Here is a 17,019-nt window from a genome sequence, read left to right as displayed (position 1 = left end):
GTGTTAAAATAAAGACATATTAAAGGCATATATATATATATATATATATATATAGCATTGGCTAAAGTCTAAAAGATAGAATAAATTTATACTTTAATATGCCTTTATTTTAACACCGTTATCCCAGGTGACATTCCCACGATTTATGTTTTGTCTATATATATATATATATAGTGTGCCGCTAATGATCTGTTAGATAGCGAACAGGGCGATAATAGCGACTTGGGATCATAACGTCCCGCCTTCTAATCCTTTAGGCCACCGTTATAATAATATCAATCACGTAAATCGATAACAATTGGGGTTATTTTAGCATCGTTTTCTGCAACAATGGCAAACAAGGAGCGATATCGATAACTTTTAACTCACTTAATCGACAGCTAACCACACCAATTTGTTGCATAGAAGTCCTAATAAGAATGGCAGTACTCTGTGAAACGACGAGCTAGCTTTATTGCTATTCAGGTTCAAACAACCTTAAAAGGTAACGAGTACAGCTGTTACGGAGTCAAAAGCGCGCCTATAACAAAATCATCTATAACAATCACCTATAGTACAATCAATAACGACGCGTTATCATGCAATACATAACCATTAGACTTTAACAACTGGTTTACAATGTAAATGCATCATTACATTTCGTTAAACAAAATCGATTAAAAAATAATCAGACCAGACCACAGTAACCAAATCAGAAGATAAAAATTTATGCAGTAATGTATATGAGAAATATCCGATAACATAATTAGAAAACTGCGGTTTTCGGAAACTGTTGGATCTTTCGTTGTTATAATCAAAATCTCAAAGTTGACTTCATTTTTTTTTCAAAAGCTGCTATAGATCATTGTAGTTTTTCTAGTCTGAACGATTTATCGTACCCATATATTTGTACTACACGTAACTATACAATTATACTAATTCTAGCAGAAGTTATAGCTTCGTCATAAGTTTTATCTTATTTGTTTTCAGTAGACAAGGCCATATCACTCCATATATATCGAATAAGGATAGCCTTAAAAATGGACCAGGATATTGTGACATAATATTAGAATAAATATAGAGGATTACCTACTTCGCGTACATCAAAAATTCTCCACAGCGTACAAAAAACAATACACATTAGGTACACGGTACAAGTACTCACTAAGACCTCAGTAGATAGTTCCTTCCAGCTCATTCGAAGACTAGTCTTGGCATAACTTGCAATAGAATGTACCACTTCATGCAGTCGATGTTTCGACGGTCTACTTTTTTTGAGCAACGATATGTCGTATGTCGAGTGGCATGTTGTTCAGGATAAATACTCGGCAAAGAGAAACGAACCGTGCTAGCCGTCCGCCTCGGCTGAAGTAATACCACACTAACTTCAGTCCATTGTACGTGTGTGAGAAATAAGTTCACAGGTTTATTCCAGAACCCGCCGGTCTGGTATATCGAGACTGCTGCTATTCACGGTCATCCTCACATAGTCTGAACTGTTCCTGGCACATCGTGGCGTTGTGGCCACTCCCACTCAATAAAAAAACACCTCACACTTGTCGATCGCGTACGTTAAACCTCAGCTACTGTTGTTCTACCGTTATCCGATACAAATCGAATTCAAATGAAATAATAAGAAACCACCACAGTCCCCTGGGCTGTTAGTTTGCATTAACCCTTAAGGTGCAAAGAGTGCGCTTGCTTCCTATTTGCTGGAAAACATCCTGAATGGATGTATCAATTGCTAATTGCCTCAAGAGCGAAGGCTATGCAAAGCTGGCGAGCGTCAGACCTATTCGTTTTTACAATTGAGTCTATCTCTGAATACTATGCATGCTTGCCTTGTTGTCATTTCAGATAGGAACTAGCCACGCCATTAAGCACACTATTCGTGTTACGGAAGTACCTCTACTAGAAATAACCGGCATTTTGTTTCTCACGTATTTTCATTTCCGATATAGCGAAGTCTCCTATGAGGTACAATGCCGGTCGAAGTGATTAAACCTAAAGTTCACTTCCAGATAGATTATTAACGATTATCCTACTCTTGCGTTAAAACGAAACAACATTTTTATTGTTATGACAACTATCCTGGCGACTTCAGGTTAGCTCTTCAAATTTTGCAAGAACAAAAGGCACAATATTGATCGTGGTTATCGATGGGTTTGATTGTACCTGATAGCTGCTATTGTCATCAGCGTCAAGCGCGTTCGTCGCGTGTTCGAACTTATCATTGTGAGCTCTTAGCCGCACTGAAACCATACAAGCGTGACCCAGTTATGTCGTCACAGCCGATCTGACGACCTCTCCCGAAGGCAACGTGAGTCTTCCAATGTATATCATATTGATTAGGACTTCTAACATCGTCAAGTGAATTACTTTAGCCTACAAGTATGTTTTTGATGGCTCGGTTTAAAATTGCGGAAATGAAATTTTATCTTGAGCTAGCACAAATGTAGCTGGCCTTTCTTGCGGCAAACTTAGTTAATTAGCAAAAAAAAAGAAACTCAGTGATTCGATACGCATTTATATATCTTACTTAGAACCTACAGCATAAACCTACGACACCCGCTCCCAAGCTCACGGTTAGCCGACCTGCAGAATAGCGTCACATGAAGCGTTTCAATAACACAAACCGTGAGTGTCAGGTATTGTTATTCGATAGCCGTTGTTGCTCAGGCTAGAATTTAAATAGGCCAACTAGTTTTTTTTTTTTTTGATCGATCAGTTGAGGCCGAAGATGCCAACAGCAAATCTCAATGAACCCTGCTTTCGATCTGTAGCTGTTTCCACACCGTGGCTGACGACTATGCATCAAGCTTACTCTACGTGTCTCACAGAGACACGCACGCAACATATAACTAACGATTCAAAAAAGTTTTATTGAGCCAATTCACTGCATTTGTGTCCCACGATTTTAGCTATTCGTTAATAAATCGTGTGCAGCAGAATGAAATATTGTAGAAATACGGACGCCTTCGATAGGCTTTACACGCGTACTTTTTCCTTACACAGACAAGCGTTTGTTGCGCACGATTTACAATGAGCAAAAGACCAGCGGGTATATACTACAAAACTACGTTTCATTTCCAAGACGCTTTTCTTTTGCTCCCAACGTGTAGTATCTGCGTGTATATGTGGATCGGGTCCTGTCGCACAGAGGAAAAGGGGTCCGCTGATAACTAACATAAGCCCAAGTCGTATGTCAGGGGGTCAAACCGTTCTCCGTGGTTATTCTATCTACTTCCCAGTGGCTACGCCGTATAAGTATATTGTTCATATGACATTGTGTACGTGACAGGTAAAAACCCAGCGGTAATATTATTTGTTTGCATCGCTGCCCAGATGCGTGTACATTTGCAACAAACGAAGTAAAAGTCGTATCCACATTACTGCTATTACATTGCATTGAAGCGTCCCACGTAACAGTGGTCTACAGCGTGGATGAACTTAAAGCGTCTTCATTAACCAACCATTATACTAACGCTATCAGCGATCAAAGTTGCTCCTATACGCCAATTGTATTTTTACTTAGACGGACTTCGGCTTCCTTTTTCTGCAAGACCCATATATTTCTATATATCAATTCTCACGTCAATAGACGAATTATAGCTGACAGTTCATACTGAGATACTAGTCACAGCTTGTGTCGCTAACGATTATAGCTTATAGGTGGTGCGGGTCGTCTGCATCAAACAATCCGACATAGGAAATGTTACCTCAACTTAGATCGTCAACTTACTTATATGATAAATTCGAACAATGTACTTTTCTTTAGCGAGCGAATTATACCAGCTTACCACAAGCAAATGTACAACGATGTAGGCGATGTTGAACGGGAAGGGCATCGTCATTGGGTATCATTTATATATTCCCTGGCCTTGAACAAAGCATACTTTGATTCGAAGGGCACCATACGGCCATTTAGCACTGGTACGTGATTCGACACAAGTTCTGTTCGATGGACGAAAAGTTCGCACTTTCGACAATTACTTCCCATGGGAGTTACTCCCCAGCAAGCGCCCGTGTGAAGTTTGCACCCCACCTCCTGAATGGCCGCGAGAATACCTTTACCCAAATTCCCTATTCACTTAATAAATGAATCCACTTTAGCCACGCTGCGACATAAAGCGATAGCCATTGCCGTATTAAGCTGTTTCCTATGCACTGCTTTGTAATTAGTTGAAAGTAATCACATTTTAGCGGCCTTTCCGATCAAGCTCATAGAAACGCAATGGCTCATTTATTGATTGCATATCGATACGTACACCCGTACACGTTGGCAGCGGCCGGTCGAAAAACCGCTTGAAGTGCTGCCAACGATACTTAACCGGTACTAGCGTATTTGGGAATGCTATCATGGGTCTACTGGTAATCGATTGTACTAACAGATAACCAGCTTAAACAGCGGCCGATGCAGATTTAAAAGCCGATTCTGCCTAATCCTAGCGAGCGTACAGAATCATCCATAGACGACAATTGTCTTTGTCGATAGCTACAATTGGCTAAATCCAAACCGGATTATGACGAGGTAAATGAGTCCACCTTTATTCTGATTTCATTGGACGTTTTATAATTAATAGTGAACGTGAAGATTAGCTATTCACTACGCATGCGTCGTACAGATAAACGGAACCCATACTATAATAATGTTATTATAGAACAATGGCTCGTTTTAACAACCTATGGCATTTTTTTTTAGTAGATCAGGCAAATACTTCGCTACTGGTTAACTCACATAACTACGCTCTTCCCTCCGTGGAGTCAGCGGCGAGATAGAAGAAATGATGTTTAGCTATAATCACATAATTTAAAATTGACAACGCAGTGGTTCCAACATGATGTTGAAACAAGAGTTTTATTTCCGTTTCGATGATGCTACGTTAATAGATAGTTTCGTAAGAGTGTGATCACAAGCAAAACATGGTCGATTTAGAAAAAATATCAACAATATATGGAAAATTACTATTTTATGCGATATCGAGCTCTGCCGCTGTTTGGTAACGAGTCACCATCTTCGGCGTTCATGCATTTGCTATATGGGCGCTAAAACAGAGCAGACAGCCAATAATGTGAATTCGTCCCCCAAATAGATTGACACCAAGCTAACTATAGAAATAGCAGTCTGCCGTTCAACGCTGCACGATGTAACCATCCCGGCAATTGTTTCTGCGGATAAAAAAATATGCCGTGTGATGGTCTGTCTTACATCTCAACCTTTGCTTTTTCGTTGTTCTCTTTAGACTATAGCATGTTACGGTACCTAGAAGGGAGAAGTCTATTTAGAACTCTCACGTTTGGATTTCTACCTAGCAGCTAGCTAACGAATTGGCGACAATAGAAAAACGATTCCAGCCATTTGCAATTACCAGCCCTCACTCACATGAAATGACCACATCGTGAACACCAGCAGGTCGTCAACAGGAGCAATGACAACAACTGCTTCTGGCGGAACAACGATAGCAATAAAAATGCAGCAAAATATGGCTGGCTCCAGGTCTAGCGGGATCCAGTTCTTCATGACGAAATTGTTGAAGAATCATGTGCACTTTTTGATATAGATTTCATTCACGTTGTCGCTTGCCACATGTAACAACGATCAACCACGAGTCCAGCCAGCTCATTGCAGCTGTCTACTTAACTGTTTTATCCAAAAAACCACGAGGTACACTACCGTCACACATTTCCCGCCCATTCGCTGACGCTGATTATGGCCATGACGAGGTCCCAGATGATTGCGGTTCTGTAGCGGGGCAACAGTGAGGTGCGCCGTTGATTCGTCCGACAATTTAACATGCTTGGCCAACGGGGCTTGCGCGCAACTTTGTACGGACGACAATGTCTTTTCTATGTATTTCTCAGTTGTAGAAGAATTTTCACTAGTACTTCCATTCACTCGTTCATTGTTTTGTTAGGGGGCCCCCTCCTTGTCCTGCAGCGAGGTCCAGCTAATGAAGTAGGTTACATTTACCAAAACGAATGTCATGCCAGTGCGAACATTCCACTTTTTAGCTCCACATGGTAACTATCTATGTGCAGCACGATTCAATATCAGCGACTTCAAAACCGATCCGCAACAAAGATTCAACACGCTCATGGCAGCCGACTATATCAGTAAACGTCAGATTTTTAGCAAGGCAAACCACATACGTATGCGATATTGGTCGCAACGCGCTGATAGGCTCTGGACGGACAATAGACTTTTGTATATCGTCTCGGATAATGAATGCCTCAAATAACAAGCTTCTGATTAGGATTTTGTAAATACTATATGGTCGAGCGATGCTGTCACGTATAGCAACACCTAGGTATTTGAGCTCACCCTACTGAACAAGATGAAGATATTCATTGATGATAACGATACTGAATTGAAACTAGCATCTCCGATAAATCTTCAACACAACTCGATTAAAACAAATGTCGAATATCTTGGAATACCGGCGTTATGCGCTACCAGCTAAAATACAGACGAAGGCTTTGTAAGAATCGTATACACAAACGCTATCAAGAACATCATGGCTCACATACGATACTCGTTTTGCGATTGTAGAAGTCGTCTCGTTGATTAAAGCCCATTTCTATTATCGAATATGTATAACTAAAACCCGTATGGCAGACAGATAATTTCACGAGACTGAAATGGAGCGCCCGTTTTGCTTAGAGCACTTGGCTCCCATTCTAGGTCGGCAGTACTACAAATCATATTGAATCAGTATTCAATCTGTCCTAAACTTTACTCTGACTCTACCGTGCGACAGCTTGCGTACTTCAGAGTAGGTTAACTTTTACTCAGAGCTTGAATCAGATTTCATTTTCAAGCATCGGAAGTCCGCGTTCGGTGCAAATGGAAGAAAATACCCATAGAAATTTAACGCATTCATAAGCTTCGTACTTCGAAACACCACCTTCCTGTTCTGTATTTGCCTGTTAGAAATTTTATATCATATAGATAGAGCACTTCATGTATTTAATCTGCGAATAGACTGTGAGCCCTGGTCACGCTATTTTGTCACTGTTGCTGTATTAGGCAGCCGTTAAATACATTTTCTAGATCGCTGCTTCAGTCCCTATCTTTTACACAACATCCGAATGTCGCTCACACATACGAACATCTAAAAATGATAGACAATGTAAATACATAGATAGAAAAAGCAAGGCTCATCTATACAAATTTCTATTTTCTATTTTTGCAGCGTCCATATTCTCTCGTGTGCTTGCCAAGCTCTATATGAACACTTCATACGGAACTGAGCAGGAAGTTGATCACGTTGACCAGAAAGCTCCCAATCTGAGTAGCTTTCGTGACTATTAAGCCAGCAAAATCAGGCCGCACGTATACAACAGACTACTCCGCTATCCGGCTTCACAGATGGTTGGTAACGAGAGCTTTTTAGACCTAGCTGCTGATACCAGCACGGTTTACTATGGTCTCGCCGTCACCAGCGTCTACAGCCCACGCCGCCCCCGCGCGCTACCCACCACAATCGATATTCCCAGCTTGGGTCGACCCTAATCTACTGTTCATGCCCCTCAATAGCCCTCTATTGGGTAATAGAGAAGGAAGAAAGCTACCGCCAGAGCAACTCCTCATCGGTCTCGCCCCGCCGCTCGTTGGTCCAGTGTCCTCTCATCATACTCTGAAGTGTAGACACATGTTCTGTTATCTGCTATGACAGCAACCAAGCGGCCGGAGCGAGCCGACCTGGTCTTGTCTGCCAATTTACCAGTCATAAACTGCTGTTCTGTAGGCTGCGAGCGAGTTGCACAAATTGAGAAAAAGTTATTAGAAAAAGCAACATTTCCTGATTCACCAAACCTCACTGACACAACCACACACACGTTTATAGCCCCTTTCGTATATATAGGTATATACAGGTGTGGGTGTCTAAACATCCTGTTCCGTAGCTAGGGGCAACAGGACGCCGCACCTGGCCTTCGTTGCTGAATTTCAATACGGCTGTTTTCGATGTCACCTGTCGTGTTACGTGCCGTACACAGAGTTCCTGCACAGAGTGACAGGAGGTCAGTGAATGATGTAAAGCATCCACGGGGCAAATCTGCTTGTGATAGTGATATAATGTCTATTGTTATTGTTGGCGTGGCTAGTTTCGGGGCAGTCATTTATTAAAGCGCAGCTGCCTGTCAGTTTAACATCCGTGATAAAATAACAACATTATACGACACAGCTTTGAAGCATGTTATGCTCTATGCATGAACTGCCCATTGTAGTTACCTTAATAAAAACCTCCTATTAAGTAATTCTAGGACAGTTCATATTCACGCAAGTGTTCAGCATATAAAAGATGGCGAATCGCACCGGACTAGACAGTTGACATAAAAGTCTAGATAAGTGGTTGTTACGGCTTAGAAACAGTCGTCGGCTTTTTTTTTTTGTTTGTGCACGAGAAATAACTTACTAGAGACATGACCGACAATGTTCAGGTAGATCGACGGGATGAGGCCTGACTTTTCGGAAATCAAAATTAGATTTCTGTAAAATAAATTAAATTAAAAATTCGAGGAAATAATATCATCATTCGAGCATAGATTATCTCGAAGGTTGTGAGAATGTTTATGCAGTAACATACACCGATTGACTCTTGGACGTAATTTATGGGAAAAAATACTTTTTCAGGTAAGCTTGCGCTCGTGAGTATCTGTTTTTTTTCCTTTCGAAAATTCATTGGATTGAAAGATATCCAGGAGTACCAACGCACAGTTTTAAGGTAGATGTTATCCGCTCCAAATTGAGTGCGTACAATTATGGCATTCTAGATTTTCCTAGCAGTAACCGATACGAGCTCAACTAACCCTTGCTTCTAAGATGTATTAGAAGGAATACGCTGCTTCTAAATTTGGGATCTGGCCTATTCTTAATAGGCTCGACTTGGACAACTTCCGTAATCGTTTTCATGTTTCGTAGAAAATCCATGATAATTTGCCCGGTAGGATAGATCCCATCCCAATCTGGCAAAACATGATCGAGCAGGTCTCGAACCCATTAGTTACTTCACGGGATAGTTAGCTGCTTGCGGATGGCGGACGCAGTTATTACATGAGTTTCGGTGCATTTATTCAAGAATTATTTATATTCCAACCAAGAGACTGTTGGTTATAGCCAATCGCTAACCAGCCATAATCTTTATCAGCTAATATGATCTGTAGTAATACTGAACAGAACTACTAGAAACACAGACGACTTTACCTAGCAAGAACGCGTCAAAATAGTTTCAACATTCTTGAGTAAGTACCAGTCAGTGTCAAGATGAATTTTCTCAGCTGTCTCTAATTTTATTTCTTTGTTCGTTTACCTGATCGGAACTGTCTGCCGCTTTACAAGAAGTACCGCTGGCTTACCTTAGTCCATTCTTTATTTCTGGTTTACGTTATAGGCGTTCCTTTTCGAAAAAAAAAACAAAATTTCTCCTTACTTTACGGACATTTTTTTTTCTGACTGCCTCCAACATACGCCGATGTCATTTGCGTGTGCAGCTTTGTTGACTCTGACGATCTTGGGATGTCTAAAGAGCTCGGAACAATTGGTGAGCCGGAAGTGCTTTGAAACCCAGCATCAAAGCTTTTGTGCTTATCGATGCCCCTCTTTGGTATTTTCTTTTTCTTGCTGTTCCATGCTCGTCCTAGGCGAACTATTTCCAACTCGACAAACCCCCAATACTCCTCCAAAGTGTTCACGTTCTGCTGATACTTTTGCGACAGGTCGACCAGCTCTGCCAGGTCCAACTTGATACCGTTCTCAACAATTTGCTTAATGATACCACCGGAATAGCCTTCTGCAAAATTTCGTAACAAAACAACAGACGTAAACTCATGTTTGTAATTAATAATCTAAGTAAATTAGTCCTGAGTTTCATAGACAGAAGTGCAAATAGCCGTTGTTTTTTGATAATCCGGTTTGTTCCTTTAAATCTAAAGCCGATGTGGCAAATTATGAATACATAGTCGCTACGCCAATAAATTCCGCCCATCGCGACAAGTTTCTCCTGAGATTTATCACGGAAGCCACCACATTATTACAGTGACGGTAGAATATTTTGATTCGGATTTTATTCCCGCCAGATCGGTCGAGCAGTTAAGCTCAGGGCAGCGCTGAAAGTGCCACCGGTGTTTTGGGGTAATCTTAGTTCAATGCTACTTCGGTACCCTGTTTCGGCCAGAAGAGACGAGAAAAATCGTCTCAGCAAGATCATTACGATCATCTCAAGCCTGCGCTAAAGTTGAAAGGTGGCAACGGCGCTAACAGAACTAGCAGACAATAAAGTAAGGGAAAACATTATCGCTTTGAAAGCATGCTGACACAATAGTTCCGGTAAAATATCAACCACTTATAGTATCTGCCCGTCGTCAATGTATGCGCTTCTTCAAGCACTATCACCTTTAGAAATCTCTGTACGAAGTAAACCTCTATGAGTCAACGATTGCGCACTGTTCAGTGTTACGTGTGTCCGTTACTTGTGTGCTGGATTCACACGGAAGTTGTATACGCCAAATTTAGAATTTGTCTAAGCCTGGTTGACTCTGTTCTAACATTCTGACACCCCGTGGCTCGACTACAATCTTCTATATTCCTTCTGTTCCCTGTCGATTTGATGCTATACCGGAAAGGCGCTATGGCTTTCGCAGAGGCTAATTTCACTCGTTGAATTTTTGTCCGTTAAGTTAATTATACCTCTGAAGCTACCTATGAGTAGCAAGAATAATCACATCTGTTAAGTTGTGCTGAAGCTGTAAATGCCAACCTCAATCACCATCGTTGTTTGCCATCACAGAACGGTACAGGTCACCACAACGTATGCTGCTGTGCGCAAAGCTTCGATGAACTCTTCCGTATCAACATCCATTAGTCTATAGTTTTTGCTATACATGTTACTCGGCTTCCTGTACGTTCTCATAATAAAATACCTTTATATGTATGTATATAAAGTCATTAATTCATAGGTATAAGTATTGTGTAGAGCTTATTGTTCAAGCTTGGGCAATCCGCATAATCATCACTCATGTGTTATCAGTCAGACTTGTCAAAAGCAATGAGAATGACACGAATGTAAAGAGCTCGATTTGCTACCTATCTATCTATCTATCTATCTATCTATCTATCTATCTATCTATCTATCTATCTATCTATCTATCTATCTATCTATCCAGCAACAAAATTCCTTCGCCCATAATTATTGAAATTTGATTTTTCAATCGGCCTACAGTTGAGACATTGAAACTGGTCATTATGTTAGCGCCCCCAACAACAGTGCTAGACATTTTATTTTTTGTTATTTGGCATTATATTAAAATCAATTTTCCTTTGAGGACCGTTGGGACACTGGGTCAATGGCTGTGGCGTATTCCACCTGTCACATTAGTTAAGGCTTCCTCGGTTAGAGTCTTATAATAGGAATAAACTCGGATGTGCGTACGCGATATTATACGTAGAAAGATATCAGAAATACTAACAGATCTTTTACACGTTAATGATAATCGTGTTTGCAATGGTACTTGCCTGTTACCCGAACCTGTTATGCTTTAATTGTAAGATATTACGCGAATTTATTGGCGTCAACTGGACGCGCGCCCCTCCCCCCCTTATGTACCCACCCAGATCATTAACGAAGTCGATCATTTGCTCAAGGGTTATGGGCGCGGTTTTCGGCAAATGAAGTTTTAGGATGGCGAGGCGCTCAACGGCGTTCGGCAGTGGCATTAAAATCCGTGTTTCGAACTGATCAAGTAGCTCATCTGGAAGCTCCCATGGCTTGATACATGTTGCTACAAAGTTGACATTTTCCACATTTTCCGCAGTCTGAGTGCGCAGATATTTCACCTTCTCCGCCAGAAGCTAAGTACCACACGAGGAGCAATATCGTTCCGGATGACGTTAGTTACAATTTCGAAATTTGGGCATATGAAGGCTATTTTTATATACTATAAAAATAAAAAAATAGAAATATAAAAAAACTGTTGACTCGTGCTTTATACTAAAGCACGAGTCAACAGTTGCTATCCAAAGATATGGGTAATTACGGGACGGTAAATGTAACGAACAGTGGATTTACTAAAGTGTAGTCTATCGTGTAATGACTAGAGTGCATAATTGGCGCGTCTAGAGCAAATAATAATAGGGGCTTCCTAAAAGCCGATGGGTTTTGTCGCAATCGTGGGCATGTTATGATATGTTGCTTCTGCACACACTAAACCGTCTTCTTATTGTCGCCGCTTACGGTAACAGTTTCCGGATGGGTCCTGATCTTGTGCAAATCGTCGACAAGAAGCACGGCTGGTGAGTAACAGACCGCCGAGAAAAACGCCAATTCCAAAAATGTCTTATCGGCGGTCAACGCGTGAACGTCAAGACGTAGACAGCGCCAGGGTCTGGCCACGCAATTTTCTAGAACCTTTTTCATAATCAAATAGCACATACCATTAATTGTATCCGAATAGAAGCGTATTTCTGATTTAGCGTCATAGTATTGTAGGTTTATAGGTGTCAAAAGGTTAGGTCTTACGTCGTCAAACATTGAAAGACGAAATTCGCAGCAGCGCGTTAATTAGCAATCGCCGCGACGAACGGGCTTAACATATCTACATAAAGCAAAAACCACATTTAACTGAAACTGGGATAAATTGCGAAGCCGTTATGGTTCAGAAAGGCAATTAAAAACTAACTCTGAGTAGAAGGGACTTCCCGACACCGTTTGGACCGTAGAGAAGTGTGGTCCTTGGCATTTGGATTCCGCCAACTTCAGGATATCGCCCAGTTGCTGCTGCCAGGGCTCCCTTCGCCAGCTGATGACCTGATGTGATATCATAAGATGTATAGGGGATATGGGACGTGTCACAAATGGCGCCTGGATCTCAGCACTAATAGCTTATCCAGTATATCACTCGGTAACTCATAATCTGTTCCGAACAATCGCGGACTGATACAGCTAGAAATAACTGTCATGTATGTGTGTGTATGTATATATATATATATATAGAATATGTAAAATATATACTATATGGAAAATGTAGTGGTACTATGAAAACAGAACGCTTTGAAAGGTTAATACCAACTACGGTGCGCGGTTCGAGGCAGTTAGAGTTGATGAGTTGGATCCCGGGCGAATTCGAAAAGTAAAAATGCGGTCCGTGTAATGAAGGTATCTTCGATACATCTGGAGCTTTTTCTTTTAATATTTTGCTAAGAGAAACGGTGAAGAAAGTATTCAAACAGTTTATATGCAACATATAGATACTCTACGATACCTGTCTGGGAAGGTCTAGGAAGAGCACGAATCAACACGATTTGCGACGGTAAACGTCACTAGAATATTGGTGGTTCGTGTAAAGTACATAAATAAGTACCAATAATTATCTTTCAACTAAAGGCCACACTTCCAGCTTTGCGCAGATACCGCAAGGACACGAGTGTGTGAATCAGAAGTAGGTGCTAGCATACGATCCAAAGTTTTCACCGCCAATGAAATATAGGGCCTACTGTAAGGTGACGTTGATACTGATCTTGGCCGTAAGCATCTTTATTGATCATGCAATTCCGCGTACGTATTCGAAAACATTAAATCTCCACACAGCATAGAATGATTTTTAGGGAAAGTCGAACGGCTATAGCAGAACTGTTGTGTTCGTATCTGAAGTATATTGACCTCGATGCAGGGACGGGTAGTTGAACAAGTCGTCTCGCTCACGTACCTTTTCAAGTTACACATAGCCAAAGCATGCTGATTGACTAGCTGTAATTGTAGAAATTTTGCCGACAGAGAGTACATTAAACGTAACAGTGTGTCGAGTTTCTCCCCCGCGCTATTTGTTGGCAGAGTATCCAAGATATCCTTCACATACTTCACAAACGACATCGTCTTCGTTGTCCCTCACGTTTAACCTCAATTGCGGGAGAAAGCCCACGAGACGTTCACAGTCTAGGCGTTGACTTTAGTATCTAGGGGCTCCGAGTGATAAGTACGTAGAACAAACAATAAAGCCGTATAATAAAACGAAGCCGTTCTATTTCTAATAAAATACAATTGTCCTGTTCGCCAGCGTAACCAAAATTACTGTATATGTACATCGAATACATAGATGGCGTTTCAGTATTATCGTAGCACTTCCAGCATTTTGTGTTTTTCGATCTTTTGCTTATCGAAAAGATGCGCTGGACGCGTTCGGTAATTGTCCCTGTGCATGTCCCTCCCGATGCAACATGTCGTAACTTTAACGGTATTCTTAGTGATACCTGTTGCCGAAACATCGCGTACCGTCAATTGTGCAGTTCTGAGCGAAAACCTTGGTTCTGATTACGTAACCTAGACGGGAGCCTGAGAAAAAAATAGACGCCATCATGCTAAGTAACATCGTGCTCTCTAGTCAGCTTCCTTTTAACATTGTCCGCCATTACAGTTTACTTGGATAAACAAACCAGTCTATCGGGAGAAATACATCAGTTTTCAGCATCTGTTATATTCTGCCATGGTATTTTCCGTTATATAGTGATCAAGACAGATCTGTTGCTTTTCCCTTATGATGCTTCATCTTCCATCGGACGTCAGCGTCACTTGCACACCTATAAACAACGGTCACTTTCTTATGCTATAAAAAATAAGATATATTTGCCTAATGTTCTGTTTATCTACTCAAACTGATTATATACGCAGTGTAAGTAAGCTGTCAATTTGCATTAGGCTCGTAGAGAATCGTAGAAAATTTCAGTGATACTAAAAAAACAGCACATCATGAGCATGTGTAAATACACACAAGTCTCGATCATAATATATATATGTTTTGTATGGACTTGATCACATGGCGGTAGGTTAGGCTCAATTGATCACGGTTCAAATCAAAACATTGCTCATACATAAGATGTTCCATATATCAGGCGCTATTTACTACCTATCGTATTTTAGTAAGGCTGTTGTGTTGTCTTTCCATAACTATTGTTATTGATTTAGGACTATGTACTGTTATGTTGCCGTCTAGATATATCCGTATCATCGCCAAAGACCTTGTCTATGATATTTCATAAAGATTATTTATTACGTGCGACCGAACCAGCTGGTGAACATCCGACCCGGATTGGATATCGGCGGGTTTCCCAGTGGGAATCAGTCGAACAACTCCGGATGTTTTCGTCCAAAATACGATAAGCGTCAATGACACGAAGCAGTCAGCATTATCTAGACAAGTTTCTAAAAGCCCTACAGTTTGTTATGCAGACTGTTGTCTGCGCGCATGATAATCGAGCGTTCGTATTGCAGGTAGAAGACCCCAAACTGGTAGAAGAGGCACAAATAAGATGGTCCACAAAGTCTCAAGTAAATGGAAACTGTGAAATCTTAAGTTAAATAGCTACATTTCCCGGGGCACAAGCAACCGAGCGAAATGAATAAATAGCAACAAATGATTAACAAGTGAAGACTTGTCAAGTTGTTGCGTTTAGGGATCTCGTAGCAAAATCGTACTGCTACGACATCTCGACCGAGTTTTCGATGGTGTGCTTACATGTGCTTGATGACTAACTTACATAGAACGTATATCATCAGTATCAGGTGAAGTGTTTACGTAGAGCTAGGTTAGCATCGGATACGTATCAATGTTGATTCGTGAAAAGTTGTGCACATCGACTGCAATCTGTATAATCGTGCAACCAACAGAACAATAGGTAATAGTTGTCTTTGTTTAATAATTTCATAGTTCTGTGAACAATATCTGCAGATAGTAACAGCAAGATGAAGGTCTCTCCTTTCCTCTCTCTCACATAATATTATATATATATATATATGTATGAGACTACTTCGTCTCGTGTAGATTGGGCCCATAATCCAGCCACTTCTCCAGCAGAGCGCACAATGGCATCAGTTACCCTGCGCCCGAAACAGCGCTATACTTGCCCACCTAATAACAGAAACGAAAAGCAATTGCCGTGGGGAGAACAGATTCAGTCGGTCGGCCCTACAGCGAGTGGATAGCCATCTCAGCATCGTGTCGTAGGAGGCGTAGCTACAAATCGATCCTTCTCTACTCTCCCCGTTATATGTTCTCACGATTTTCGATCATTTCACGACAACTTTACCATTGCATTGGTAGAGACGCGCGGGCAGTCACCGTGCTCTATCGATCGGCCACTGAATGGGGTGAAAATCTATGGGCGCGTGAACGATTTCAAGTTGCAGTAACTCCCTCAACATCGAAAGCTTGACGAGAAGACGGCCACAACAGCAGCAGCGGCGGCAAATGAGAGACACTGGTAGTTGAACGGGCATTGCCCGTACGACCCCGTTCGTCTCAGCGGGTTCTTCCTAACGACGTCGCACATAACAAATTCTGACCTGTACTTAGGAATCTGAAGTCGGCATCCCTGAATCGTGAATATTAAACTGAACTCGCGCTAAGCTCGTCAGCTTAACATATTTATACATGTTACAAAGCAAATCTCTTAACTTAATCTCTAATCTTAATGCTTGCAAAAGTTTAGACAGGAATATATGCAAGGGTCTCTGAATACACAGAGCACTTTGAATGTTAGCCTGTGAAAGATCTTTTTTATGACCCTTGCCTCACAGCTATTGACTCGGAGGTCTTTTGGACACCGCTAGGCCGTAAGCTGCTATGTGTGCTAGCCTGAACCTTGCAACAACGCGCCCTCCAAGCTTGTGCGTTCGATATCATTAGCACATAGTGGAACTATTTTTCCTGCCACGGAAAACAAGTCCTTCTTTCCGGATAGAGTGTTTTACAGTGTTCTAATATTCTCTCCTGCTCTTCTCTATAATTCTTCTAGCCACTACAAAGCAGTATGCCTTTATTAGCCCTCCATCAGCAGTCCTTAGAATAACTTTTGTAGGCTCTAATCTTAATGGCAGTCACCCGAAGATCATCTATAATATTTGAAAAGCCAAGACGACTTCAGTATGACACGTCTGACCATAACAAATATCGTAATCGAGAATGTAAAGATCGGCCAATTCAAACATCATGCTTACTGAAGCAATATACTACTACCAATCAACGATGTAAAAAGCGATCATATATGTATAT

General features: G+C 41.3%; 2 protein-coding genes across 3 annotated transcripts in view; both read right to left on the bottom strand.

Annotated features, from left to right (window-relative positions):
• LOC147752187 (CD63 antigen-like) overlaps positions 1–4,286 on the bottom strand; it is a 12,912-nt gene extending 8,626 nt beyond the window's left edge. Inside the window, exons 1-2 of one of the 2 annotated variants that reach the window (XM_086972303.1) lie at positions 3,780–4,286; positions 1,145–1,573 (exon numbers count right to left, since the gene is read on the bottom strand). In XM_086972303.1, the coding sequence (XP_086828429.1) occupies positions 1,145–1,177 (33 nt within the window). In that variant the 5' untranslated portion in view covers positions 1,178–1,573; positions 3,780–4,286. The remainder of the gene's footprint in view (positions 1–1,144; positions 1,574–3,779) is intronic. The other variant, XM_086972302.1, reaches the window with a different exon arrangement.
• A 4,100-nt stretch (positions 4,287–8,386) lies between these two features.
• Positions 8,387–14,548, bottom strand: LOC111269958 (fidgetin-like protein 2; the record flags this gene model as incomplete). The annotated part of the gene is given in 6 exon segments (XM_086972301.1): positions 8,387–9,770; positions 11,587–11,827; positions 12,210–12,383; positions 12,655–12,782; positions 13,041–13,171; positions 13,681–14,548. Coding segments are annotated over 6 exon segments (1,197 nt in total). The 3' UTR covers positions 8,387–9,411.
• Between the last annotated feature and the right edge of the window lie 2,471 nt (positions 14,549–17,019).

Source organism: Varroa jacobsoni, unplaced genomic scaffold (assembly GCF_002532875.2).
Source record: "Varroa jacobsoni isolate VJ856 unplaced genomic scaffold, vjacob_1.0 scaffold_1427, whole genome shotgun sequence".
In the NCBI taxonomy this organism is placed as follows: Eukaryota; Metazoa; Arthropoda; class Arachnida; order Mesostigmata; family Varroidae; genus Varroa; species Varroa jacobsoni.
The sequence above is the reverse complement of the archived record's forward strand: the minus strand, read 5'-3'. Positions and strand labels throughout refer to the sequence as shown.